Raw genomic sequence first — 27,722 nt, forward strand, 5'->3', positions numbered from 1 at the left:
CATGTTTGATTATGCATTCCAGAGGGGGGGGGGAAACATAACTTTAACAATGGTTCATGCAACATCCTCAAGTGCAAAATTAAAAAATAGCCGATTGGAAATGAAGGGGTTTTTTTTTATTTCAAATGAGCAACATGTAAAATCAGTTCTTCCAGGAACAAAACTTTCTGAAGAATTCCGAAGTCTTCTGTTCCTCTTCTACCTGTGCCAACAACCTGCCAAGCTTCGGGACCTCTGAAGCACCAAACGCCACTGGCACAGCAGAGGATTTAAAAGCTGAAATCTGGAACAGGCAGTGGAAGAACAAAAGACTGTCTTTTCCAAATTAATTCAGAGATATGACAGGGGTTCCTATATATCTGGTGTATACCTGTCAATTTAGTAGAAACTCTGTGCGATAAGACATATTGAAGTCAAATCTGTTTTCCTCATATGCTTGTCAAATGATGGGATGAGATTTTCAAAGTATTCCCAGTTGGTACAGAGTCCCCCAAAGATGCTTCCCAGTAGAGAAATCCCAAAAGTGCTTTTTTTTCCAAAAGCAATTGGATTCGGTTTTTTTGGTTTGAAAACATTTCACTTCTCATCCAAGAAGCTTCTTCAGTTCTAGTTAAACTGAAACTAGTAGAACTAGAACTAAAGAAGCTTCTTGGATGAGAAGCGAAACAGTTTTCAAAGAGAAAAACCCAAGAATGTCCAGTTGCCTTTTGGAAAAAGCACTTTTGCGACAACCATGACCTGGATGATGGAGAATCTCCACAAACATCCAGTAGAGCAGCTTTCAATACTCTGAAACTTGTTTCCAAAAGAAACAAACAAAGCCATACAGAGAATACAGGTAGATTTTTTTTTAATTTTTATTACATTATGCAGTAAAGATCCCATTCGGTACAAGTTTCATTTTTGAACAAAAGTATACGCATACATGAAATACGGGTGTAAGTGGCCTGTTCCACTCACAGCTTCCAAGAAATAAAATATGTAATCCTCTTATCCCAACTGTTGTCCATACGCAGACTGCTGGTTAATGAGGCTCCATGCTGGGAAGGATAACAACACTTGCAGTCACCAGCTGGATGAATTCCGACTCGGCTTTTTAAGAGAAATTCAGTCTTTTCATTTTTGCAAAACGTGGCAAAGGGGTTAAGAGTATCGGACCCAAATACATTTACTCACAAGCATTAGCAAATATGTTGGCAGTTGCACACACGACAACTCAGGGCAAGTTACCAAAAAAAAATTAAAGACAAAAAACCTATATGAAAAATAGATAACAGCATCAAGTCAATCTTTAATCAGATATTTTGAGGAGGTCGAAAGGTTTTTCTCCATAACAGCATCAAGTCAATTCTTTATCAGATAGCCCTAACGAAGCCAAAAGATTTTCTACATTATAAAATACTGGTAATGATCTCTTTAAAAAAAAAAAAAAACTCCTTATTTATGTCATAGGCTGTTTTTAAAAGAGAGGCCTAAGCATCACCTTTGATGAATAGGTGGGCATTACTGTACAGGAATATTTTCTCCTCCCATGAAGCTTTTTTTTAAATCTTCAAAATACTACAGAGACTATGTGCAGAATCTTGATTTGCTCTTTCAAATTAGATTAAGTTCACATACAGAGGTTGGGGGGGCCGGGGAGGGGGAGGAAGGGTGTGAGCCCTTCCCGTGTCAAGTCCACAGACACCACCAATAAGCGAATCAGGAAGCAACCTGATTCTTTTTTTCCTTAGGCAACACTAAAACCAGCTCGTGAGTAACAAATTTTTTTTATTTCACAGCCAAGCAAAAACACTGAAGATGTATGGGAACAGACTGGTTTAAAGTGCCTTTTTAAAATAAGCAACGTCTCTCACACCCACCATTCAAAAGTGCACGGTAGATTTAGGAAAACGGGTTGGGGGGGGGAAACCCACTATGAAATCTATTATACAGAACACCACCTCTCAGAAATCTTATATGGAAAAATAACGCCACACAAAAATCTTTATACGGTTTTATCTGAACAAAAGAACCCGCCTCCCTCCCTCCCCCCTGCCCACAAAGTCCAGTTTATAAGTCTGCCTTTAAATCCCCAGATCGAACCGAAAACACTCTACGTCCATGTGTAAATCAAAAATTCAAAGTGAATCAGCATAAAACTACCTGCGCTAAAACTTCACTTTTATTGATTATTTTTTTTATTCTGTCATCAACAACATAAAAGGCTACTTAAGATATTGTAGTTGCTTTCGGGTTTTGTTTTTGTTTTTTCCACCCCCCCCCTTCCTCGTTGCAAAAAGTTAAAAAGTTACATCGGAGTAGCTACGTTACAAAAGAAACTACAGCAAATCACAACAGAATGAGCTCGGTAGGCAGGCCGAGGACTGAATTAAACAAAGCAGGAAGAGGAGCAGATGGTCATCGGATGCCTGTTCAGTGTATTATTTGAAATGCACAGTGAATCCGGGGAAACTGTACATGATAGGATCACCAAAAGGAAAGCAGGAGAAAAAAAAAAGACTCCTCGCTTTAAAAACCAACACCTCTCCCCTCCGCCCCCCCAAAAATGGCATTGGATCAGCCCATTCAGAAGGCAATGGCTTTTAAATGTTCAGCATTCCCTGTGCTTTTTTATTTTTTTTTTATTTTTTGGAAATTTGGCTCGCCCCAAAAAAACAAAAAAAAAACACACAGTAAGATCCCTTTGACTGAAAGAGTGAATTACCAAGGATTTGAAATCAACACTTCTCTGGAAAAAAAGAAAAAGAAAAAATAACTGGACTAAGTTAAAGAGAAGAAACGAGGGGAGGAAAAAAGAACTCGTAAAAAAGAAAAAAAAGACAAAAGGCTCTCTTTGAGAAGAGGGTTCTTCCAATACGGCTGATGTACAGCTTTTTTTTTTTTTTTGCATTTCAGTCTATTTCTGAAGTTCATCTCATGTAGCTGTTTTTTTTTTCCTCCTTTTTTATTTATTTATTTATTCGTTTTGCACCAACTGGTCGACTCAACCAGCGCCGTTGCTGAGCAACTAAGAGCGACAAGGAACTCAATCTCTCAAATATCTTCCTTTGCTGCAGTTTCTTCACGCCCTGCCCTCCTTCCTTTTTTATTTTTTTTTTCCCGGGGTGGAGGGGGAGGGGGGGTGCGCGCTTGTTGTCGTCGTCGTCATCGTTTTTTTCCTGCAATGTTCACAGGGTCAGGTGGAACTGAGTTCCAAATCACTCTGCGGTCTGTAAGCGTTTCCCAAATTCCCTTTTCTGCAGGCTTAGTCCCTCCCCAAAACCCTAGACACCTTTGCAGTTCTTCTGGAGCAGAAAGACGGCCCTGCGTGTTCAGGCGATGAGCTTCCACACTCTTGACCCTGGAGGGGGTGGGAGAGGAGAGAGAGAGAGGGAGGGGGGAGTTTCCAGGCCATTGTGTTTAGCATATCCCTGAGTGCAGCTACTCTGCAGGGCTGACGTTCCCAGTGCACCGAGATTGCTGAGGTCTCCTCACAGTAAGCCCCAGAAAGGCGTTACCACCAGCTGTGGGTGCTGCTATGGATGCCTTGAGGCCCGGTTGATTCTGATGGATGCCGCTCGCCTCGCTGAACCAAACTGACCCGAACTCTTCCTGTTCATACCCAGGCTGTCCAACCTTCATACAGCTGAGCCAAGTTATCTAGATTAGTGGCTTCCTTAATCACATAGTCAACCTACGGAATGACAAGTCAGAAAGTTAGAGCTCTCCTGAGCAGAGACGACCGATCGTTTTGCATGTTTGATTAGAAAAACCCAACCCTGATGATCTCAAGGGGGAAAAAAAACCCCAGCTTTTAAAAACCAATTCACAGATTCCTACTAGAGACAATGTAATAGTTCTTGACCACAATTGGCACAGAGACCTCCGTCCACTAAGTGACGTGAATCGTTAAGTAAGCTGAGCCCCATGTTATAACCTTTCGGCATGGTCATTGAACAATTTTGATCATGTGACCACATGGTTGTAAGCGCAAGGATCTATCATAACATTTTGCATTGGCATAACTTTGGATGGTCAAAAGTCAAGGACTACCTGTCTATGGGGACAGCAAAAAAGATGTCCCAGAGGCCTATCTCTAAGGCCTCTTTTTAACCAAAGGTCTATCTATACCCAGAAAAACGAAGGTTGTCTAATTTTGTGTCTAGATCTGGCCAGCAGTGGGAAGTTCAAAATATTTTAGTTTATCAGCATGTCTCATTGACAGCTGACATATTAAACTGTAGCCTTAATATACAATAGATTGTTCTTCAATTACATAACAAGCTTTTGCAGGAAATCTGGGGAAAAGTCCAATCTTTTATGCTACAATGTAAATTAGTAATTAAGGTCTTTTAATTTTAATGCTTAACCATGTACAAATCAGAAGCTACCATGTGGATATTGGACAGTGCTTGGACTTACCTGTTCAGCAACAGACATTCTCCTGTTGGGATCCAGATCCCGGCCTTCCAACTTGGCTTTGACACGTTTCCACACGCTTACAGCATACGAATTTCGCTCTTGCACAGCTTTGAGAGAGAGAGAGAGAGAGAGAGAGAGAGACCCATGTGTTAAACACACATTATATGAAAATTCATCCTAGCAACAGAATATATTAATAGATGCTTTTAAGCCTGTTCTGTTTTTTTACCTTTGCCTGTTTTAGGGTCTCTGATGGCCTTTTTAGGGCTAGAGATAACACTCTTCCCAGCTCCTGCAATCGTGCCTGGAGGAGTATCTGCCGACGGCGCCAGGTTTTTCTGAATTAGTTTTCTTGTATTCTGCGACATGATCTCTGGCTGGGTTTTCTGCCCCGTATTGCTACGGACCGCTAATAAAAGGCAATTTTAAAGTTTTGAAAAGGTGGTAAAAATGAACTAAGGTTGAGTTACAGTCAAAGAGAAAAAGCAAGAAAGCTGTTACAACAGATCCAACCCCATCCTCCAACGAAAACACCTCCCAAATCCAATAGCAAACATCTGGCAACAATTATTAAAACACGCACTTCGGATGCTTTGAAGTATATATAAGGGCCGGCACATCCATTAATCCCTCAGAAATTAATAGGTGGCAATTTCAAAGTTAGGACAGCATTGAACACAATGCCTTATGACCAGTGCACTGAGGTCACGTGATCACCATTTGTGACCTTCCAACAAGCAAAGTCAATGGATAAGCGGGCGGAGGAAGGCTGCAAATTATGACCACGCACTGTCTCGCTTAATGACCGTGGCAAAAAGCTTGTAAAATTGAGTGCAGTCACTTAACGACCGTACCACTCAAGCATGAATTTTTGAATCCCAATTGTGGTCATTAAGTCAAAGAATACCTATGGTTCTGTGGAGAGGCTGATATTGACTGTAGCACAATAGTCAAAAGGAAGTTAAATGACATCTTGCAAAGTGTTCTTCCTCCGTACTTTTTTTTTTTTTGGTCATTTAATGTCCCCATAATCCCTTGTGGGGTGAAGTCCGAGCAACTGAATGGAGCTGAGTGTTTACTGGCCGGATGCCCTTCCTGTCACTAATGCGGGGTTTGCAGCAGATATATTTTATTATCCTTCTCCTACTTGAAAGTGAATGATGATTCTCACCGGCCCTGATGCTCGGGATCAGGGGAATTGGGAGTTCAAATCTGCTCCCAATTTTACCTGCGGCAAATGTTGGCTGGCACACAGCAACAGACGTCGGGCTGGAGCATTCATTCGGTGTATCCGTGATTAAGGGCGATGCAAAACTCACTAGATTATTGTAGACACTTTAAAAAAACAAAACAAGAATCAGTCAATAACCTCAACCTTGGAGATTGAGAGAGCTCTGAAGGACATTATAAAGGAATTCAATCCAACCATTTAACTCCACATCTATAACCTGATGTATTATGAAGCTGCCTTTTATCGCCAGGGTGGCTTTCTGGTTTTGTTGAAATAATCGTCACGGAAAATGCCAAATCATATTTGCACCGGGCAGTCTAGCAATTTCAGTTGCTAACGGCAACTACACCTCCGATACAGTTAACGACTGTGTTTTAATTTATAGAGAGAGAAACAGGGACATCTGCTTACCTTTGGCTCTGAGTTCTCAGCTCTTTCAGAGTGGGCGTAATTTCTTGCAGCATTTCAATATGTTCCTGACTGCGCACCTGACCCATAGCCTGAACTAGTGTAAACAAAACAGTCTGAATATTGTCTTGCCATAATTTATATTCTCCCAAGAATTGTCTAACACTGTTCTCATAAGGAACATCTTCACCATCAGCCAGAGCAGCTTCTTCATCCTGAAATAAAAACCACACCAGTGAAGGACTTTTTAAGAAATGAATTTCTTTTTAAAAGCCACAATTGAACATACAACATTTACTGTTTAGGTTCCATAATGTATGGAAAGATTTGGTTGAATAAGGCTTGGACACTGCTGGGACACTGGTTTTCTTTTCCTTTCCTTTCCCTTTCCCTTTCCTTCCTTCTTTCCTCAACTTTCCTTTCCTTAACTTTTGTTAACTTTCCTTTCCTTAACTTTCCCTCCTTTCCCCTTCCCCTTTCTCTTTCCCCTTCCTTCCTTTCCTTCCTTCCTTCCTTCCTTCCCTTTCCTTCAACCCTCCCTTCATTTTCATTCCCATCTTCCTTCCTTCCTTTCTTCCCTCCCTCCCTCCCTTCCCACCTTCACTCCCTCACTCCATCATATCTGCTTCTCTGTCATGAATGGGATTTCCCATTGTTATTCTTGAAAATAGCCCATATGAAGCTTCAGGATCAAATATCCATTATTTCTCTATATATTTTCTACACATTTTTCCCAGTTTTTGGTAGATAACACTTCTAGTTTCTTTTGATAAAAGATTTGGAGTTACTCAGATTGAGGCAAACTTGAGTAATCTTCCCAATAAATGAAGAGGTTCAACGTCATACACATACATCGGGCACTCACCCAAAATTCCAGTGGCTGCTGGATGCCAGGTGCCATTCTTAAAATTTCAAGCTCAAAGAGAAATTCTAACAGGATCTCCTCTTAGCTTCAGGGATCCTACCCTCAGCAATGCAGTGAGTCCACTACCGCTACTCCACAGTGCAGATCTTACCTTAGCCATGGCTTTCAGCAGATGTTTGACATCCCCAAGTTGTCGATTGTGCCCAGTGAGCACAGTTTTAATACTATCAACCAGATTTTGAATGGTTTCACACACAGTGTCTATATGCTGTTCTTTCTCGGCCTGTGCTGTCCTCTGAGCCGATGTGTCCTGGGTCAGCTGCTTGTGAGCTATGACCAGCCATTCAGAGCTACCAATGGGATGGTCTTGATTGGTACCCTAAAGAAAAAAGGAATATTCCAATAGCATTCGAGGTTATCAAGTTACCCTGAAAGGAGCCCACTCAAGCCACAAGTTGCAAGCCGCTTTAAGCCGATTGCTGCCTGCTAGGTCAGGCTCTTGTGAAGGTTAAGAAGACAAAAATTCCAGTATGACTCATTCAGTTTCTCAGAAAAATGTAACCAAGACAACCAACAAATAGATTTTTATTCAGTGAGCACAGCATTGCAGAACATCTGAACCAGGGGTGAAATTCAGCAGGTTCTGAGAAGTCTTGAGAGCCAGCAGTGAAAATTTTGAGCAGTTCGGAGAACCTGCAAATACCACTTCTGGCTGTCCCCAGAGTGGGGTGGGAATGGAGATTTTGCAATATCCTTCCCCCAGGAGTAGGGTGGGAATGGGGATTTTGCAGTATCCTTCCCCTGCCATGCCCACCAAGTCGCCCCCATCAAGCCACACCACACCCACCAAGCCATGCCCACAGAACCGGTAGTAAAAAAAAATTGAATTCCACCACTGCTCTGAACTTTGTTAAAAACAGAATTGAACCACTCAGGAGTCAAAAGAGGGGGGGAAAAGTGAAGGGAAATCAATTGTAAGGGAGGAAGCCACTGAAAGTACCTACTGTTCTAAGGTGGCTGCCCCCTTTTCTTTTCTTATCCCCCTTCCCCTACATACCACTCTGTGAAGCAATCGGAGCTCCAGATCAGAAACGGTGCTATTAAACTGGGATGCAAAGGAGCACATTTGTTGGCAACGCTTGATAAGTTCAAACAAAGCAGCATCGAGGTTTAAGGCTTCTGCTGTTCTGGTACGCAAGCTTTCAAAATGAATGATGTTACTACAGAGGAAAGTGACCTGCAAGACAGGGTGGGGTGGGGGAAGGAAAGGGTTTAGCTTAAAACCATAAAACTTTCCCTTAAGATCCTTCTGAAACTTAATTCAAAGCTTGGGAGGGAAAAAGAAACCTTTAGTTCTTCCATCTCCCCTTGATAGTTTTTCTTATTCTGAGAAATGTATTTGGAAATCAAAGAGAATATGATTGTCAGGCCTGGAAGCCATCTTTTGCATTGGGCCTTCAGGCCTGCCACATTTACTGCTGTGGGAAACGGGGGTGGGGGGGTGTTGTATGGAGCAAGGGTGATATGTAGTCATAACAACATTCCTTTCTCAGGGAGTCAAGGACAAATTGCCCTGCACCTGGAGGTTGGACCTGGGAGGCATCTCCAGATGGCTTTGCTTTGATTGGACCATGTGAGGGGGAAGGGACTTGGATTTTTCTTTGGGTGGGGAAACCCTGGGAGCTTTCAGATTCGGGTTTCCCCAGATGTGCCAATATGACATCTCTAATAAAATGGAACTTTAAGCCTCAGAGTCTTCTTTTGTTGGGGGTGTTACTTTGAACCCTGATAGTGATTTCCTTCTCAGTCATTCTCTGCAGTCCACAAAACTCAATCGAATTGTTCTCAGGATAAGAAAAGTGTCGCCTAAATATTGAGTCCCCCTATTCTTGCAATTGATATTTAGGTTTTAAGTGGCACTGAATGATGTGCGTATTATAATGAACTAGGAAACTACAGCATCCTTTTTTTAAAAAGTCATTCTCTTTTCATCCCAAAAAGTGACTCCCAAAGATTATTTTTAAAATTTTACTTAATGAATTACGTTAGATTGTAACAGCAATTCTATGCAATAACCATATTATTACTGACATCATGTTATGGAATTCAGCTCTATAGCCAAAAAGATTGGGTCCTTTCCTACACCCTCCTATCCTTACCAGATCACACAAAATTTGTCCTATATATTGAATTGCCGATTTTATCACTTACACACACCAAAAAAAGCTAACCCAATCACACCATTCCTAATACCTGGTTGGCTCTTTGACTCTCTTTAAGAACAAGATTTCTTCTTTCAGCAATCGTGGCATCAAAATCCTGCAGAACTGGAGCTAATGCTGGATTGGCCCCGCCGGCCCATTTCAAACGTTGCTCTATGCTTGCTTCAAGGGCAGCCAGTTTTTCCTGCAAGAAGTGTGAAACAGATTAAAAGTCTGAACATTTTTGCTTAGACTTGGGTCCTGTGCAGAATTAATCTCTCTCTCTCTCTCTCTCTCTCTCTCTCTCAAGTGTTCAAGTCATCTGCACAGCAACCTCCTTGGCATAGTTAAAAACACCCTTTTCAAAATCTCTATGGAGATTCTCAGTCATCCAGGCCACGGTTGTCCCAAAGGTGTTTTTTCAAGAGGCAACTGGACTTTCTGGTTTTTCTTTGAAGACGTTTCACTTCTCATCCAAGAAAGTTCTTCAGGTCTGGCTCCATTCCCCACCATCCAGTCAGAGCTGAAGCAGCTTCTTGGGTGAGAAGCGAAACGTCTTCAAAGAAAAACCAGGAAGTCCAGTTGCCTCTTGAAAAAAAACCACCATTCTGCCTTTCCTCACACTGCTGGGGTTGGTGACACAGCTTACCTGAACTGCTGCAATGGAAGCTTCAATCTGTCCCAGCGTATGGAGTTTCTTTTTCATGCTGGCCAAAATGGCAGAACGAGGTGGAGGAGTGACTGTCATGGCTTGTGGGCGGTTGAGGAGAAGATCCTCATGCTGCCACTTTTGGAAGAAAGGTGGGGGGGAGAAAAAGGCATATTTTCATTCAGCCTTGTAGAGATTCAGCAATTTGCAACGTCACTATCAAACAGTTCTACAGTTGCCACCTCGGTTGCATACATGACTCTGGTTTGCACACTGTGCCATGCTATGGTTCATTTAACTCAGGAGTGAAATGCTCCCGGTTCGGACTGGCTCGCCCGATCCGGTAGCGATGGCAGCGGGTGGTTCGGAGAACCGGTAGCAAAAAATCCCTGCCCACCCGCCATGCCCAGCTCAGCAGTGCGATCATCAGCCGAAGAAAAAAAACCTTTGATGATCGTGCAGTTCAGCTGGGTCCTAGCCAAAAAACGGGGGCCGGAGGAGTCCGTTTTTCCTCCCAGCAGGCTTCCCTGAAGTTTCCCTGAAGCCTACTGGGAGGAAAAACGGACTTCCTCCTCCCCCCACACCCTGTTTTTAGCTTTGCCTAGCAAGGCTGCTGGAAGGGAAAACGGGGTGTGAGGGAGGGGTTTGAGAGAAAGAGAGAGAAGGAAAGGAGGCAAGGAAGGAAAGAAAGAGAGGAAGGAAGGAGTACAAATCTGGCACTAGACGCAGCTTCAGAGGATAATCCAGGGCTGGAAGGGACCTGGACGTCATCTAGTCCAACCCTGCTCCATCAGGACATTTTGCTAGTGAGTTTGTTGTTTGATCCCCCAGTCACATAGCCACGCCCACCCAGTCACATGACACCCCCCAACCAAGCCACACCCCACCAAGCCACACCCACAGAACCGGTAGCAAAAAAATAAATAGATTTCACCCCTGATTTAACTACTGTGTAAAGCCATATATCTGGGGATCATCATCATCATCATCATCACCAAAAGGCAACTTTATTTGGAACATCTACGTCTTTCACAATGCCTCTAACACAGTGGTGGGCTGCAACCAGTTCTGTGAGTGCGAGCTTTGCACGCACGCCTGCCTACCGCGCTGGGGTGCAGCATTCAAAATACGGCAGTTTGAAGCTCAGCTGCTTACCTTCTAAGGCAGCCCCAGTAAGTAAGCGGAGGTGCGGATATCAGCTGTGCCGCACGAATCAGCTGAGCCAGAAAGAAGGAAATATAGGACAAGATAGGACAAGGGCGGGTAGGCGGGGCCAGCCAATCGTCGGAACTACCAGTTCGCCCAAACTTCTCTGAACCAGCAGCAGCCCACCGCTGCTCTAACAGCACCAAACAACAAACATCTGTGTCAGTTTTGGAAGGCAATTTTCTTTTTGCTACTTAACTGCCACATATTTTAGCAGGGGGAGTTGGGAGGGGGTTGTTGTTGGAGCGGTAGAAAATTAGTCATAACAACGTTCCATATTCAAGGACATCCTGCCTCTGACGGAGACTGTCTAAAGCAGGGGTCTCCAACCTTGGTCCCCTTAAGACTTGTGGACTTCAACTCCCAGAGTCCCTCAGCCGGCTTTTGCTGGCTGAGGGACTCTGGGAGTTGAAGTCCAAAAGTCTTAAAGGGACCAAGGTTGGAGACCCCTGGCCTAAAGATTGTATCCAATTGAGTGTGAAGAGTTGATTGAAAAATGTGATGAGCTTGTGGGTGTGGAAATCCTGGAAGCTTTCAGTTTTGGGTTTTCCCAGCTGTGCCAACATGACATCTCTAATAAATTGGAACTTTGAGGAACTTCAAGCCTCAGAGCTTTATTTTGTTGGGGGTGTTCCAACCTTGACAATCTGTCTACCTCTGATCCTTGGGAAGGGTTTGATGGGTGGACAAGAACTCCAAATCCAGGGTATTTAATTTGCTTAACAATGCAGATTCCATTCTTACTCTCCACCCCATTTTTCCAATCACTGATAAAGTAAGCAAATTAAATACCTAGACAACACGATGTTTATTAACCACCAAGAAATGTAATTAATAGAAAATTAATAAAATTCATTTTTAAAAAACTCCAAATCCAGTCTAAACATCTGGCTGACCGGGCAACGTAACAATGTAATATACCACTGGATTCAATAACAACAACAATAAAAAAAAAATCACTCCCAGTTATTTATAACTTAAAAAAAGGTTACCAACAAAAACTGCTAAAAACATAAACAATTAAAAGTAGCAACTGTAACAGTGACGGATATTAGCACTTATTTATAACATGCTGAGCCAAAAGAAACCAAACTACATTGTAACTTATTAGCATGAGGCAGGAATCCAGACAGATTCAAAAAACAAAGGCCAATGCAGCAGAATAAGCAGTAATATAAAAAAATGTGCTGCCAGCACTATTATAAGAAAATCTCCGGGGCCCTGGGATGCTACGTGCGCCAAGGGTCTCGCCTGCTGGCTATATTGTTACCAGGCCAGAGATCTCATTTTCTATGTACTCGAATTAGACACTTTAATGTTTTTTAGTATTTTAATGGTTTTTACTGCTCTCAAATGTTTTTCAATTTTTTAGCTGTCGTGTATGTTTCTGCCCAGAATGATTTGCTAAAATGGACGGCTGTAGAAATCAAATAAATAAGTAAATAATCAGGTTATTTACTGCCTTTTTTAATTCGACACGGTCCGTTTTTGTAGGGCAAGTGTTTTGCGCTGTGGTCTCAAGGAGCTCTGATCTGGCAGCACTTTTTTTTTCTCCAATATTATCTCGTTTCCCTGATTTATGGGAAGGATTTAGACCTGAACCCAGGGGTGGGCTGCTGGGGGTTCGCAGGTGTTTGGGAGAAGCTCTAGCTAAGATTCTGTGCAGTTCAGAGAACCCCCAAATCCCACTCCTGACTGGCCCCGCCCACCCTGTCCCGCTCCTCCCAGGAGTCCCCACTCGGCCCGTTTTAAATGCAGGTAAGAGCAGGGTGTGCGCGGAGGCTCAGGGAGGATGAAAAATGGGCCTACCAGACGTTTGGGAGGGCCCGTTTCCGGCCTCCAGAGGGCCTGTATTCACCCTCCCAGAGGCTCAAAGAAAGCCTCCGGAGCCCGGGGAGGGCAAAAACGGCCAATCCCCCGCTGTGGTGCAGGAGGCTAATTAGGCCATGCACACCATGGCCACGCCCACCCAGCAACCGGGCTGAGAACCCCTTGCTAAAATTTCTGAAGCCCATCCTTGCCTGAACCATACCGACCTGGAACATGGCAATGTGCAGCTGAACTCTCTGGAGACTGGTCTTGCATGAAGAAATGCTGGTCTCCAGCCTCCTAACCAAGTCATGCTTCTTCCACGCCGTGTCATACGAACTAGCCAGGACGGTGGCTCTGTTCATAACCAGCTGCGAGTATTTGCCGATCTGGATATTGTGTTCCACGGCTTTCTTACACAGGTCATCCACCGAGACTTTGCTTTCGGCTCCGAAGTCCTTGGCTTCGACTTGAGCGATGATGTCCACCCCCAGGGCGCTAATGAAGCTGCACAGGGTGAGTCCCAAAGCCTGATTGGGGAGGCCAATTAAAAGCTGGCGGACGAAGTCAGCGGTGAAAGCTTTGATTGGCTTGGCCATCTGGTCTTCGCTGAAGCAAGAATTCCGATACAAGGTTTTCACATTGACCATGGGCACTGGTCCATTCACGGTGGTTTGATCTTCCATTGAATTGATACCTGAGGAAGGAGGATGGAGGGGGGGGGGAAATTAGGGTGACACCTTTGGAACAAGTGTACCCCCAAAATTTTGTCGGTAGGACCAACCATGGTGATGTTTTAGATCAAGCAGACATCGTAATGGGACAGTACGGGTGGTCCTCCATTTATGACCAACATTTAACCCAACATGACGGTGCAGTGGTTAGAGTGCAGTACTGCAGGCTATTTCTGCTGACCGCTGGCTGCAGTTCAGCAGTTTGAATCTCACCAGGCTCAAGGTTGACTCAGTCTTCCATCCTTCCGAGGTGGGTAAAATGAGGACCCAGATTGTGGGGGCAACAGGCTGACTCTGTAAACTGCTTAGAGAGGGCTGTAAAGCACTGTGAAACGGTATATATGTCTAAAGGCTATTGCTATTTTTGTTGCTAAGCAAGAACAGTTAAAGTGAGTTTTGCCCCGTTTTATGACCTTTCTTGCCACAGTGGTTATTGAGGTTGTTAAGTTAGTCACACAGTTGTTAAGGGAATCTGGCTTCCCGATTGACTTTGCTTGTCAGAAGGTTGCAAAAGGGGTTCACATGACCCCGGGACACTGCAACCATCATAAACACATGCCAGTTACCAAACCTCTGAATTTTGAACATGTGACTACAGGGATGCTGCAACAGTTGTTAAGTGTGAAAAACGGTCGTAAGTCACTTTTTTCACTACCGTTGTAACTTTCAACACTCACAAATCTGGATTTTCAACTTTGCTGGTAGGATAAATCATGGCTTTGCAATTCAATTTTCTGATTATTTATTACTAAGTTGCTTTTTTATTCAAAAGCCCAAGGCAAGAAGTACCATTTAAGCAGGTCCGTAGTGGAGAAAAAAAAATTAAGGAAAGCTATTCACATTTACCTGAAAGAGTCTTAGAAAAAGTGCCACAGAGTCTGAAAAACTCCTTTATTGTCTGCAGCCTTTTCAAAAAGAAAATCTCTTCTAAGACTTGCCGATTGTTATCATCATCAAAAAAGTTGGCTTGAGTGCTGCGGGCTTCCCTGATGATATCAATCTTGCGCCAGGCGGCAGGAATTTCCATCTTGTTTAGCTGTGGGACAATTAAACAGAAAGTTAGCTTGTCTCATACCTGCTTTAATAAGTCTTGCTGAGACCCAGGGTGCTATAGCAGTTAAAAGCAGGGGTGGCTCCTCATCATTCCCATCACCCATCTCCTCCCACTTATGACTGTATGACTGTAACTTTGTGGCTTGTATCCTTACAATTTATAGAATAGAATAGAATAGAATAGAATAGAATAGAATAGAATAGAATAGAATAGAATAGAATAGAATAGAATAGAATAGAATAGAATTTTTTATTGGTCAAGTGTGATTGGACACACAAGGAATTTGTCTTGGTGCATATGCTCTCAGTGCACATAAAAGAAAAGATACCTTCATCAAGGTACAACATTTACAACACAATTGATGGTCAATATATAATCAATAATTATATTGATATTGTTTCCTGATTGCTTATTTGTACCCTATGACTATCATTAAGTGTTGTACCTTATGATTCTTGATGAATGTATCTTGTCTTTTTATGTATGCACCAAAGACAAATTCTTTGTGTGACCAATCACACTTGTCCAATAAAGAATTCTAATTCTCTTCTCTTCTCTTGTCACCAGTAGTAAAGATTGACTCAAAAGTACTCCTCCCCAAAATTGCAAGTAAATCTATACCTTTTCAACCAATAAGCCAAATGCCGTTTCCACTTGGGCGAACATTCCATCAAATGCTACCAGTAACATCTGGCCTGCTGACATTTTCGGGGTTTCATCAACGGAGCCATTTCTGGGTTGAATCAGTTCGCCGTACTGGGCATGAAGCATCCTAAAGAAAGAAGCATTTTACACTTCAAGCTATGTTTTAACCCTGAACAGACATGTAGATAGGAGGAGTGGCCATGGCTCCCCTGAGGCTGCTGCCTAGACAAATCCACTTATTCGCTAGCTGTATTCATAAAGCACTGTACTCCTCCAAGACTCTTCGTGGTTTATAATAGAAATTAAAATCAACCACCAGCACAAGAGCCATCAATAAGTCAAATTCCACAAGGTTAGAAGCATTACTCACAGTCCTTCCCACCGTGTGCTTGACCATTTAAAACCTCTTGTGAAATCCTCACTTTCTAAATGTCAGCAGAGAAGGTGTCATACAGATCTTTGGGGGTGGGGGGAGATGTTGTTCTAAAGGGAGGGGTACCATAACTGAAAAACACTGGCTCCTCTTCTCTCACCCGCTGCTGGGGAAATCCTGAACATCCCTACATGAAACAATGAGCAAATGCCTCTGAAGGTACAAGGGGCATCAAGCCATGTTCGACTTAAAATTCAACACTCTGAATTGAATTTAGAATAGAATAGAATAACAGACTTGAAAGGGACCTTGGAGGTCTTCTAGTCCAACCCCCTGCTTAGAAGAGGAAACCATATACCAGGGGTGTCAAACTTGATTTCATTGAGGGCCACATCAGGGTTGTGTTTGACCTTGGGGGGCCGTGGCCCGCTCAACGTCACTTGTCTCGGGGGCGCCAGAGTATTCTGCCAGCGAAAACTGGCCCCCGAGCCCTGTTTTCAGCTGTGACGGCCTCCTGAAACCCCCTGCCAGTGAAAACGGAGCTCAGGAGAGCTGCACGTGGCCCTTCTGAGCTCCATTTTTCATGGCAGAGGCACCTCGGGCCAGTCTTTCACTGTTTCCAGGGCAGCCCCGAGGGCCAGATATAAGCACCCCACGGGCCACCTCCTTCCCCTGGGCCTTGAGTTTTACACTGCGCTAGACCATTTCAGACAAAATGGTTATCCAATCTCTTCTTAAAAACTTTCAGTGTTGGGACAACTGTCAGGAAATTTCTCCTTAGTTCTAAGTTGCTTCTCTCCTTGATGAGTTTCCACCCATTGCTTCTTCTCTGGCCTTCAGGTGCTTTGGAGAATAGCTTGACTCCTTCTTCTTTGTGGCAGCCCCTGAGATATTGGAAGACTGCTATCATGTCTCCCCTAGTCCTTCTTTTCATCAAACTGGACATACCCAGTTCCTGCAACTGTTCTTTATTATGTTTTAGCCTCCGGTCAGTTCACTGGCAAACGATCTCTCGTGTTTTATGACTGCCATTCATCAGAGAGTGGGCTGTTGCATTATGTAATCAACTGGGGCTTGCAGTCTACAAAGGCAGCCCCATGTAGAGTAGACTAACCTATTTAAGAGGTCAGGTGGTGAGTTCCTGATCCTTTTAATCCATCCTATTTTCCCCAGATGTTCAGAAAAAGCCTCTCCTCCTTGGACAGAATGAACTCAAGGTCAGATGAAGGATAAAAGCCATCCGCTCCTTACCTTGCCACGTCAATGTAGTGAGAATGTGTTTCTTCCTCCAGACCCATGGCTGCGTTCCTTAAGTAAGACTGGAGAGATTCCACCAGGTTTTGCAAAGGAACATCGGTTATTTGCTCAATGAGGGTATCAAGCTCATTCAGCATACTTTCCAAGGTATATTCCCCTTTCATTAAGCACCTAAGAGCCTCGGGAAAGATGATCTGACGGAAGTTTGAATTCAGTTCCTGTCAGGAAAAAACAAAAATGCTTTCAAATCCCTAGGGCATCCAAACAGAAAGAGTCAGCAGCACTTAAATTAGGTATTTTTCCACGTCTTCCATGACAGGTCATGTGAAAAAAACTGTAGCCTCGAGTGTTTTAAATACGTTTGAAGAAGCAAACGGTCTTCAGCGCACTGATAGGAGAAACACATGTACCTATATGATCCCCTATTTTCAAATGATTTTTATTTTAAGGTGACGGTTGTGAGAGAAGAAGCTGGTGGAGGGAGAGATGGAGTGAAAAGACGACAGAGAGGTGGCCGTTTCCCAAGAAGGGGAGAGCACCTCCCAGAAAGTGGGGAGGGACAAGATAAGAGGCAGCACAGCCTAGAGCTGGACAGGAGACGGAGGAAGAGTTAGGAAAGTCACTCCTTAGAACCGTGATGGCGAACCTATGGCATGCATGCCACACCTGGCACGCAGAGCCCTCTCTGTGGGTACACAAGCTGTCCCCCAGGTCAGCTCCACTCTGTATGCGCATGCGTGCCTCCCGCCGGCCAGCTGGTTTTTGGGATGTGTGGGGTGCATGCGGGGCGGGGGCGTGATTGCATACATGTGTGGGGGTGGAGGGAGCGGGGGGGGGACGACACAGCCTGTTTTTTGGGGCAGGAGGCTGCAGGGAGGCCTGCTAGGCCCAAAACAGGGCATGGGAGGGTGCACCGCACCAACCCCACAGCCCGTTTTGGGCCCAGGAGGCTGCAGCCTGCTAGGCCCGAAACAGGGGTGGGGAGATCGCATGCGCATGCACCGGAAGGCGGGGGAACATAGAGGGGTCCTACGTGCATGCGCAGGGTGGAGGCATATTGCATTATAGGTGCTGGCACATTATGAGAAAAAGGTTAGCCATCACTGCCCTAGAATCTCCCACAGTATACAGTATCTGCTAGAGAGCAATATAGATTTTAGTCTGGCGAGATTCTGTCTATTGTCTGTAAGCAAATAAGGAACTGAACTCTGGCTGAACTATTCCATGTTGTTCTTGGCTTAGCTTGAGAACGGTGGTTTATTTCACCCAGCCACTTTCTTTACCTTTTAAGAAAATAAGTAGCAATAGCATTTAGACTTATATACCACTTTACACTGCTTTACAGCCCTCTCTAAGTGGTTTAGACAGTCAGCCTCTTGCCCCCAACAATCTCGGTCCTCATTTTACCGACTTCAGACAGATGGAAGACTGAGCCAACATTGAGCCAGTCAGGACTGAACTACTGGCAGTGAGCAGAATTAGCCCGCAGTACTGCATTCTAACCATTGTGCCACCACTAATACAAATTCGATCAAAATATTGTTCTGTTATGATTTATCCCAACAGAATCTCTGCAGAGTAACCAGATGTATTAAAAGCACATTTTACCTGAAGGGAGATGTAAACTCCATTAGCGAGGTGAATAGCTTCTGATGCTTCAACAGGGTTAGGAATATCTAAATCCTGAGGGGTCAGGTGACACTGTTTGAGTAGCTGGACAAGACAAGTGACGTTGCCACTCATGCTACAGAGTTCCTCCAAGAACCAGGCTCCGTCGCGGGACGTCAGATCCACAAGCTGTTCTCCGGCACTGGATGCGGCCCCTTCCATCATTAAATTACGCCTAGGTAAGAAATTAACTTGGTTGGTAAAGGCAGATGTTCTCCCTCCCAAGCCTATTTTGAATTTTATTTATTTTGAAAGCTGATGGGATGTATTAAATGACATCTGGGGCAGTTTGTTACTAAGCACTTGAAAGAAGGAATAAAAACCAAGACAAAGGGGAAATAAGTAAAATAAAAGAGTAAAGTACAAATAGTAAAATATGAATAAGAAAATGTGGGCATCTAAAATGTCACGGAGGTTAAGAGTTTTACAATATATCAGTAGTTATTTATGAAATTACGAGAAATGGATTACAGGTAGTCCTCGACTTGCAACCATTAATTTCTGACCTTTCAGAGTTACAACACTGAAAAAAAAGTGACTTTGGACCAGTCTTCACACTTATAACTAACTACCTGCAACATCCTGACAGGCACGTGGTCAAAATTCAGGTGCTCGGCAATGGCATGAATTTGCGACGGATGCAGTGTCCTCAGGTCACCTGATTGTCATTTGCGACCTTCCCAACTGGCTTCCAACAAGCAAAATCAATGGGAGAAGCCAAATTCACTTAATAACTGCTCAATTCACTTAAAAGAATACAATGATTCACTTAACAACTATGGCAAATAGGTCATAAAATTCGATGCAGCCTGCTTAACAACTGCCTCACTTAGCAATGAGAATTCTGATCCCAATTATGGTCGCAATTCAAAGATTATCAGTATGTCAAAACACAACCATTGTTCAACTTTAGACTACTAATACCTGGTTGTCCTTGAACCATAAGGAAGGCTGAGCGCCAAAGAATGGAGGCCTTTGAACTCTGGTGCTGGAGAAGACTCCTGCGAGTCCCTTGGACTGCAAGGCGATCAAACCGGTCAGTCCTAGAGGAGATCAACCCTGACTGCTCTTTAGAAGGCCAGACCCTGAAGAGGAAACTCAAATATTTTGGCCACCTAATGAGAAGGAAGGACTCCCTGGAGAAGAGCCTAGTGCTGGGAACGATTGAGGGCAAAAGAAGAAGAGGACGGCAGAGAAGGAGGTGGCTGGATGGAGTCACTAAAGCAGTCAGTGTAAGCTTAAATGGACTCGAGGATGGTAGAGGACAGGAAGGCCTGGAGGAACGTTGCCCATGGGGTCACGATGGGTCGGACATGACTTCGCAACCATCAACAACAACAACGTCTGGAAAGGGTCAGGCAGTGAAATACTGATCTATCACCTTCGACAACTAAGACAACTAAATTTTGCCCACATGGCAAAATATGTAAAAGGGGGATTGTGTAAGAAGAGCAAAAATAATAGGCAGTGGTGACTTCTGTCCACGGGGTCACGATGGATCAGACATGACTTCGCAACTAACAACCACCTGGTTATCCTTATATAAATCACTAAGCACCACACAGGATAAATAAAAATGGAGGTAAGGTATTCACCGTGTTTTAAACATTATAACCTGTAAAACCAGAAGATCAAAGACGTTTTGAAAACAAAACATGAGCCACTCGTGAGTCCATTTTTGCCAAGCATCTCACCTGGTAAGGCTGCAGAGGGCAGAAATGATGACGCTCGCTAAGCTCAGGGAACCTTCTTCTCCGTTTTCGTGGAGGAAGACTTTAATGCAACGCTCAATTTCCTTTAGCTGCTCTTCGCACACTGGAACCGTGACAGCTTCCTGCTTCAACCGTTCTACTTGCCGGATCAGCCGGCTGTTGATATCTGCCGCGTAGCGTTGCAAAGTCATTTCCGTCGTACTGATAAACTGACACACCGCCGGAGGAGGTTGAGGGGCATACTGTATTTCATACCTGGGAAAGCAACAAAATTATAAATGATTTTTTTTTAAAGGAACACTCCGCTACATGGTTTGCTATAATGCCAAACTGGACCGCTGAGCATGAGCTGTGTCCCGTCGTCAAAGCGCTATAATCTTCTCAGAGAAAACATTGGAAATGGCATATTAATAAAAAAGTGCTAAAAAGCAGCCGAGCTTGGCAAAGTTAAAGTGCACAATTGATCATCATCATTTAACGACCTCATAATCCCTTGCTGGGTGGAGTCTGGGCAACTGAATGCAGCTAGCAGACTGTTTGAATGGCCAGATGCCCTTCCTGTTGCCAATGCGGAGTTTTGTTCAGCAGATATATTCTCATTGTGCCCAGAGAAAGAAATATCTGCCTCTACCTAAGATCGAGCTTACAGCCTCTAGATTGTGAGGCGAAAGCTCCACCTCTAGGCTACCGCACCCCTCTTTAAAGCACACAATTGATGCAGGGGTCAAAATACTTTAGGGAAAAAAGTGCGTACTTCACGTGCCAATATATAGCACTTTAATGAGTCAAGTCGGAGGAAATTAATTATTTTGATCCTCCCTTCTGTAGGTTTGAGAGAGAGAGCGAGCTTACTTCCGGTAGAGATCCTGGCAACGGTCGATGGTCATGTTTACAATGAGGTCTTCCATCCAGACCTTCCACTGCTCGACACGGTGCTTCTGGAACACTGTTTTGGGATACTGCAGCGCGACGGTGGCGTAGTTGTGCAGCTGTTCCAGACAGCCGCGCAGAACTGAGCGCCTCTGCTGGAGAAAAGCACCAACCTCTCCTTCAAGTTGTTCACACTGGCTGATCAAGTGGGCCTGGCCCGCGTTCTGGAGAAAGGCAGTGGCAGGCACGTAGCTTGGAGGACCTTAAAAAAATGAACCACCAGGGAAACCATTCAAATCTACTCGTTAGAGAGAAATATCTATGGCAGAGTTCCCCAACCTTTTGTTGAACCAGCTTGGAGGGGAAGTGGGGAAGGCAGGGGTGCTATTCAGCAGGTTCTGACAAGTTCTGGAGAACCGGTAGCGGAAATTTTGAGTAGTTCGGAGAACCAGCAAATACCACCTCTGGCTGGCCCCAGAGTGGGGAGGAAATGGGGATTTTGCAGTATTCTTCCCCTGCCACGCCCATCAAACCGCGCCCACAGAACCGGTAGTAAAAAAAATGGATTCCACCACTGGGGGAAAGGGTGGTTCGGTGTGCACACGCACTCAGCTCCATTTGTGTGAGCCACTCACGGATGCATGCCCTCGGGGTTGCACCGCTTCAGCCGGCTCAGTTCTGAACAGCTCAGGGCCCGGGGGTTAGGTCCCCTGGTCTATGGAGACTTTCAATCATCCCGGTCATGGTTATCCCAAAGGTGCTTTTTTCCCAAAAGGCACCTGTGACTTCCCTGGGGTTGTGTTTTTTTTTCCCTCCTTCAAAACATTTCACTTCCCATCCTAGAAGCTTCTTGAATTCCGAAAAAGTTCTGAAGAAGCTTCTTGGATGAGAAGCGAAATGTTTTCAAAGAAAAAAAAAACCAAGAAAGTCCAGTTGCCTTTGGGGTAAAAAAAGCACCTTTGTGTTAGAGAGAAAAGCTCTCTGGAATTCAAAGGGTCATCTGTAAATCCCTGCACCAAGCAAAAATTATTGAAAGAAAAACAAACAAACTTAATAGCTGGCCATTAATACCTTAATTAACAACCACATGGATGGCTGTAGTGAAGGGCTCCCTATATTGGCCTCTGAAACCACTACTTGCAATGACTGCACCTTACTGTGAGCATGTACAAAATAAAGCGAAAATAAAATAAAAATAAAGTTGGCCTATCCCCACATGCTGTCTCAGAAAAGGCCCAACCCTCCGTCTCGTACCAAGATCCATTTGAGTGCTGATCTCCTGAAGCAGGCTTGCAAGTTGAGTAGCTTCCAGATTGCTAAATGCAGCTTGGTAGTGCGAGATCCACTGCTCAAATTCGTTCAGTTTCACCTGGACTGCTTCCTGCACTGCTCTCTGCTGAGACTGCAGCTGGGTATGCTCAGAATATCTGTATTTATAATTTTTTTTTAAAAAAAGGAGGAGGGGCATGAAGACATATAGCTGAACTCAACATTTCTAGACAGCCGTTATCAACTTTACATCATCTGATATATTATTCTTTGGACACATCTGTTAAGTGGATTGAAAACTAATTATTTCTGAGCAGACCATTTTAAAAATCTAGAGCTGGTTTAGCAACTGTCCTTTAAAAATTACTGAATTGAGTAGCATCATAACATTTCCGTTTATTAAATTTGTTTGCCACTCATCTCCCTGCAAGGTGAAAATTGTTCCTAAACAGTTGATAAACATGTTAAAGGCTTACATGCTCCTAATTCACGTGTGTTTTCAGAAGGGATCAACCATAAGTAAACAGCCAAGCCCACCGTAATGAACTTCCAGATTCCTTTTTTTTTTTTTTTTTTACATTTTTCTAAAATCCTTGAACCTTCACTGGCATGACTGCAAGCCTCGTGGCAGTTCTTTTTTTTTTAAGTGCTAAACAAGACTTAGTATCCAGGTCTCCTCACCTTAAGACCCACAGCATAATCTATCAACTATAGTTGCCTAGGGTTTCATAAATTTTTGAATTTTGAGACTCACCAAACCGTAAGCATCATTTAGCAAAAATAATTACCTGTGCTGCAGTGTGTGAGATGGATGCTCAACTCCTTCGGCACTTTCCAGATAATCACTCTCTTCTAATAGTTTGCCTTGTAATTTTTCAATATCTGTCAGCTGCTCTTGCAAATGTAAATATTCCCCTAAACTGCTATCTAGTTTAGGAATGACAGTCAGCATTTCGTCTCTGTTCTTAAACCAGTTGACCTGTGAACAAATGTTACATTATAAGTAAGGTAAACTAAGTATTGTAAGTTTCCTGGGTTTTAGTGGATGTAAGTTAGCAAAATAGCAATAGCAATAAGACTTATGTCTTTACAGTGTTTTACAGCCCTCTCTAAGCCATTTACAGAGTCAGCATATTGACCCCCAACACTCTGGGGTCCTCATTTTACCGATCTCAGTGGGATGGAAGGAGGAATCAACCTTCAGCTGGTGGGAATCGGACTGCTGGCAGTGGGCAGAATTAGCCTGCAATGCTGCATTCTAACCACTGCTCCACCATGGCTCAGTGGTTAAGAATCCTTTCATTATTATTATGGCAATAATTTAGGATCTTTGGTTTCCACATCTGTAGCTGAGAATCATTTTAAAATTTAAAATATATACCGTATTTTTCGGACTATAGGACACACCTTAGTGTTTGGGGAGGAAAATAAGAAAAAAAGCTGATTGGGCGTGGATTGGCCTCCTGGAATACCCCAATCAGCTGTTCCCAGAGGTGAACTTTACCAACAGGTTCGTTGGTTGTGAGCTCTGTGCCTTGCTTTTTTTTCAGCCTCTGAAACCTGTTTCAGAGGTGCTTTTTTCAGCCTCTCAAACGGAGGTTTCAGTGGCTGGGCAGGGCTACATTCGGTCTTACACTCCAAAAAATATGGTATATCAACTTTTGTCTGAAAGAAAATTTGAAATAGTGCAATGGTGAATCCTTAAAAATAAGCCAGGTTAGGTAACAGTTTACCCAAGGACTATTTGCTACTCTACTTTGTTATTAATGGGTAGAATAAGAGAATTTAGAAAGCCTAATGGAGATTCTTTCCCCACCCCCACCCCCATTTTTATAAGAAAGAGAATCAGGGAGGGGCAATCTTAAGCTTCTTTCTTACTCTCTCACAGGCTAAGCTGAAGTTTTCTTAACAGCTGTTGAATATTTTCTTCAAGGCCATCTCTGTACAATAATTTAAAGTTACTGAAATGATTATTGCCAATAATATTTGCATAAGGTAAAGGTTCCCCTCGCACATATGTGCCAGTCGTTCCCGACTCTAGGGGGCGGTCCTCATCTCCATTTCAAAGAACCAGCGCTGTCCAAAGACGTCTCCGTGGTCATGTGGCTGGCATGACTCAACGCCAAAGGCGCACAAAATGCTGTTATCTTCCCACCAAAGGTGGTCCCTATTTTTCTACTTGGATTTTTTACATGCTTTCGAACTGCTAGGTTGGCAGAAGCTGGGACAAGTAACGGGAGCTCACCCCGTTACATGGCACGAGGGATTCGAACAGCTGAACCGCCGACCTTTCGATCGATAAGATCAGCGTCTTGGCCACTGAGCCACCGCATCCCTTAATATTTACATGGTACTCCTCAAATTTAGTACATTTAGGTCTTTCAAACTCAAACCCGTGTCAAGGGAGGCCGATACCTTTATTTCTGCGACTCTCGAGGAGAAGAGGCTGCGGGTGATGTCCCTCTCCATTTCTCTTTTGCTCTGCTTGTTCTCTGCTTGCTGCCCCCCGCCGCCATACACAGCACCAGCAAACCCTGCTTCGCCACCTGCGGTCCAGTCGACGAGCGGGTCATAGACAAAAGCTTCGAGTAACGTCAGCAGAGTTTCCCGTCCTCGGCGCATGATGTGCAGGACCTGTTTCAAGAGCAGCTGCATTATCCATGAGCAGGGGTGGGCTTCAAAAATTTTAGCAAGAGGTTCTCTGCCTGGTTGCTGGCCGTGGTGGGTGTGGCCTAGTCGGCCTCCTGCATCATGGGGGTGGAATTTGCCCTCCCCAGGCTCCAAAGGCTTTTCTTGAGCCTCCGGGAAGGCAAAAGCGGTCTCCCCAGGCTCTGGAGGCCTACCAAACTTCCAGTAGGCCTGTTTTTCACCCTCCCCGAGCCTCCATGCATGCCCTGCACTTACCTGCATCCAAAACAGGCCGCATGGGGACTCCTGGGAAGGGGGAGGGAGGACCAGCCAGGAGTGGGATTTGGGGGTTTCCCAAACTGCACAGAATCTTAGCTCCCGAACCCCTGCAATCCCCCAGCAGCCCACCCCTGCCTGTGAGCCCAGATCAACGTTTACAGAGTGTTTCTGTCCAACATCTTAGCAGCAGCAGGTCCTAGGCATCTCTCTTTCAAAAGGGGATACTGCCAATCCTCGACTTATGACCATAATGGAGACCACCCATTATGGACGTTGTCATGACAATTCTAAAGCGGCTCATCATGTTACCGGATCAGATTTAGCAATCTTTTTCCCAAAGCAAACGCTACGGTTATGAAGTGAATCCCTTATTCGCTATTGGATGTTTTTGCTGAAATACTGGAATACTGGTTTTTAGCTAAAAAATGCAAACTCATAAATGGGAGCTGTTGCCAAGCGTCCGAAATGTGGTCACATGACCAAGTGGGTGGGGAGTGGCCTCGGAACTTTGGAACCAAGTCGTAAGTACACCTTGGGAGGAGGAGGAACCTTCATAACTTTGGTCAGTAAGTGATCGGTTGTATGTTGAGGCCTAACTGCAAGTAATACCATTACCTCTGATGAAAGAGAAAGGCAGGCTCTCAAGGATCTAATCTTCCATTTTCAGCCCTGATCCTTCCCGCTTACCTGTTCGCAAGAAAGCCTGAAAACCCCTTCCACTTTTGTTACTCCGAAGGCAGTTTCAATGTTTTGGGTCATCCGGAAGGGGACTTTCTCTGGCACTCGCAGGCTCTTCCCTTTTTCAAAGCAAACGTTGTAATCAATGTGCACAACTTCTCCGGTCGTCATGTCGATCAGCACGTTATCCAGATGCCTGTCTCCCAGACCGATGATGTAGCCAACCATGGACATCACTGCAGTCGACCGTGCGTACGACTTGGAAGAGGAAGCAAAAATTTAAACTGTAAATGCCGTATTTTTCGGAGTATAAGACGCACCTTCCCCCCCCCCCAAAAAAAGAGGGTGAAAATCTGGGTGTGTCTTATACTCTGAATGTAGCCCCACCCAGCTTCTCAAACGGAGGTTTCAGAGGCTGAAAGAAGCTTCAGAAAAGAAGCCCCCAAATAGAGCTTCAGAGGCTTTTTTTCTGAAGCTCTGTTTTGGAGGCTTTCAGAGGCAGAAAAAAGTTTTTTCTGAAACGGCGTTCCAGAAGTTTCAGAGGCAGAAAAAAAAGCCAAAAAAAGCAAGGCACAGAGCTCAAAATCAAGGAACCTGTTGCTAAAATTCACCTCTAGGAACAGCTAATTGGGGATATTCCGGGAGGCCGATCCACCTGCCAATCAGCTTTTTTCTTATTTTCCTCCCCAAAAACTAAAGTGTGTCTTATATTCTGAAAAATACGGTAATCTATTTTCTCACCAACTCTTTTCCCCAAACACCCCTGCTCTCCAATGCTTACGTAAATGCGTTCTGAATAGGAAAAACCACTCAAGGGAACAACATCAACATATGCACAAAATCAGTTCGCGGTAAATGTAATCATGTTTTTGGGATGTGTGTCATACAGACAGGGAGAATTGTGTGTGCCTGTTTCTCCATTTCCAGGGTTGTTGAACAGCCAGTTGGGCTGTTCAACCTGGACCTGGAATTATCCTCCAAGCCCCTCTCCTGCACATGGACAAGCGTTTAGAACTGCCAGTGTTACAATAAAAATTAATGGACCTCCAGAGTCATTATGTAGCTCTAAATCATGTCTGTTTATTATGTCTTTCTGAAGGGAGAGAAACCATTTTGGAAAGGACTCTGAGTGTTGTTGTTGTTTTTAAAAAAGAAAGGTCTAGCAAATCCAACCGAAAAGTTGAAAAGTCTTTAATGTATTACCTGGGTCACTCTCCACCATTCATCAGGTGTGGCACATGACGACCAAAGCTCTTTAGCTAGAAGGCTGGGTGGTGTGGCTTCCATTAATTCTTCCAAAACAGACTTCATGACATTCAGGGGCCAGTCTCGACGGGAGACGTCCAGACTAAGTCCGACTGCTTTCAAGGCTGGTCCAATTTTACTGTAATAGAGTTCGCTGGGCCTGGGTACGATTCCTGGGTTCTGTGGGGCCTGATAAGAATCCTGCACATAAAAACGGTTTGTTAAATGCACTTTGCCCAGCTCAGCTCAATCTAAAGAATGTTATTAGAATAATGGTGCCGCACGTTGAATGTAATATTACACATTATTAGCTACCCAATAATTTATGATGGATGATAAATCTTTAAGGAGTTACTCTTTTACTATTCCCATTTCAAACCATTTTATTCTGGATGGGACAAGAAAATACAACACTTCTAAATTAAAGTTTATGCGGCTTGCCTGTCAGCTGATGCATCTTGTATCCACTTTATTATGTAATGGAGAAATAATACCATATTGATTACTAAGCTCTAAGCCAGGGGTACCCAACCTCCA

At 44.1% G+C, this 27,722-nt stretch overlaps 1 protein-coding gene across 2 annotated transcripts in view; it reads right to left on the reverse strand.

Moving 5' to 3' along the window:
* Nucleotides 1–839: 839 nt before the first annotated feature.
* Nucleotides 840–27,722, reverse strand: part of SMG1 (SMG1 nonsense mediated mRNA decay associated PI3K related kinase) — a 71,336-nt gene continuing 44,453 nt past the window's right edge. Inside the window, exons 42-62 of one of the 2 annotated variants that reach the window (XM_058157034.1) lie at nucleotides 27,144–27,386; nucleotides 25,950–26,198; nucleotides 24,771–24,989; nucleotides 23,144–23,334; nucleotides 22,341–22,513; nucleotides 21,069–21,348; nucleotides 20,199–20,471; nucleotides 18,445–18,679; nucleotides 16,831–17,054; nucleotides 15,183–15,333; nucleotides 14,354–14,543; nucleotides 13,001–13,470; nucleotides 9,759–9,896; nucleotides 9,162–9,314; nucleotides 7,966–8,145; nucleotides 7,060–7,287; nucleotides 6,047–6,258; nucleotides 5,576–5,739; nucleotides 4,634–4,813; nucleotides 4,405–4,511; nucleotides 840–3,676 (exon numbers count right to left, since the gene is read on the reverse strand). In XM_058157034.1, the coding sequence (XP_058013017.1) occupies nucleotides 3,599–3,676; nucleotides 4,405–4,511; nucleotides 4,634–4,813; nucleotides 5,576–5,739; nucleotides 6,047–6,258; nucleotides 7,060–7,287; nucleotides 7,966–8,145; nucleotides 9,162–9,314; nucleotides 9,759–9,896; nucleotides 13,001–13,470; nucleotides 14,354–14,543; nucleotides 15,183–15,333; nucleotides 16,831–17,054; nucleotides 18,445–18,679; nucleotides 20,199–20,471; nucleotides 21,069–21,348; nucleotides 22,341–22,513; nucleotides 23,144–23,334; nucleotides 24,771–24,989; nucleotides 25,950–26,198; nucleotides 27,144–27,386 (4,338 nt within the window). In that variant the 3' untranslated portion in view covers nucleotides 840–3,598. The remainder of the gene's footprint in view (nucleotides 3,677–4,404; nucleotides 4,512–4,633; nucleotides 4,814–5,575; nucleotides 5,740–6,046; nucleotides 6,259–7,059; nucleotides 7,288–7,965; nucleotides 8,146–9,161; nucleotides 9,315–9,758; nucleotides 9,897–13,000; nucleotides 13,471–14,353; nucleotides 14,544–15,182; nucleotides 15,334–16,830; nucleotides 17,055–18,444; nucleotides 18,680–20,198; nucleotides 20,472–21,068; nucleotides 21,349–22,340; nucleotides 22,514–23,143; nucleotides 23,335–24,770; nucleotides 24,990–25,949; nucleotides 26,199–27,143; nucleotides 27,387–27,722) is intronic. The other variant, XM_058157035.1, reaches the window with a different exon arrangement.

This window comes from Ahaetulla prasina, chromosome 14, assembly GCF_028640845.1.
Source record: "Ahaetulla prasina isolate Xishuangbanna chromosome 14, ASM2864084v1, whole genome shotgun sequence".
Taxonomy (NCBI): Eukaryota; Metazoa; Chordata; class Lepidosauria; order Squamata; family Colubridae; genus Ahaetulla; species Ahaetulla prasina.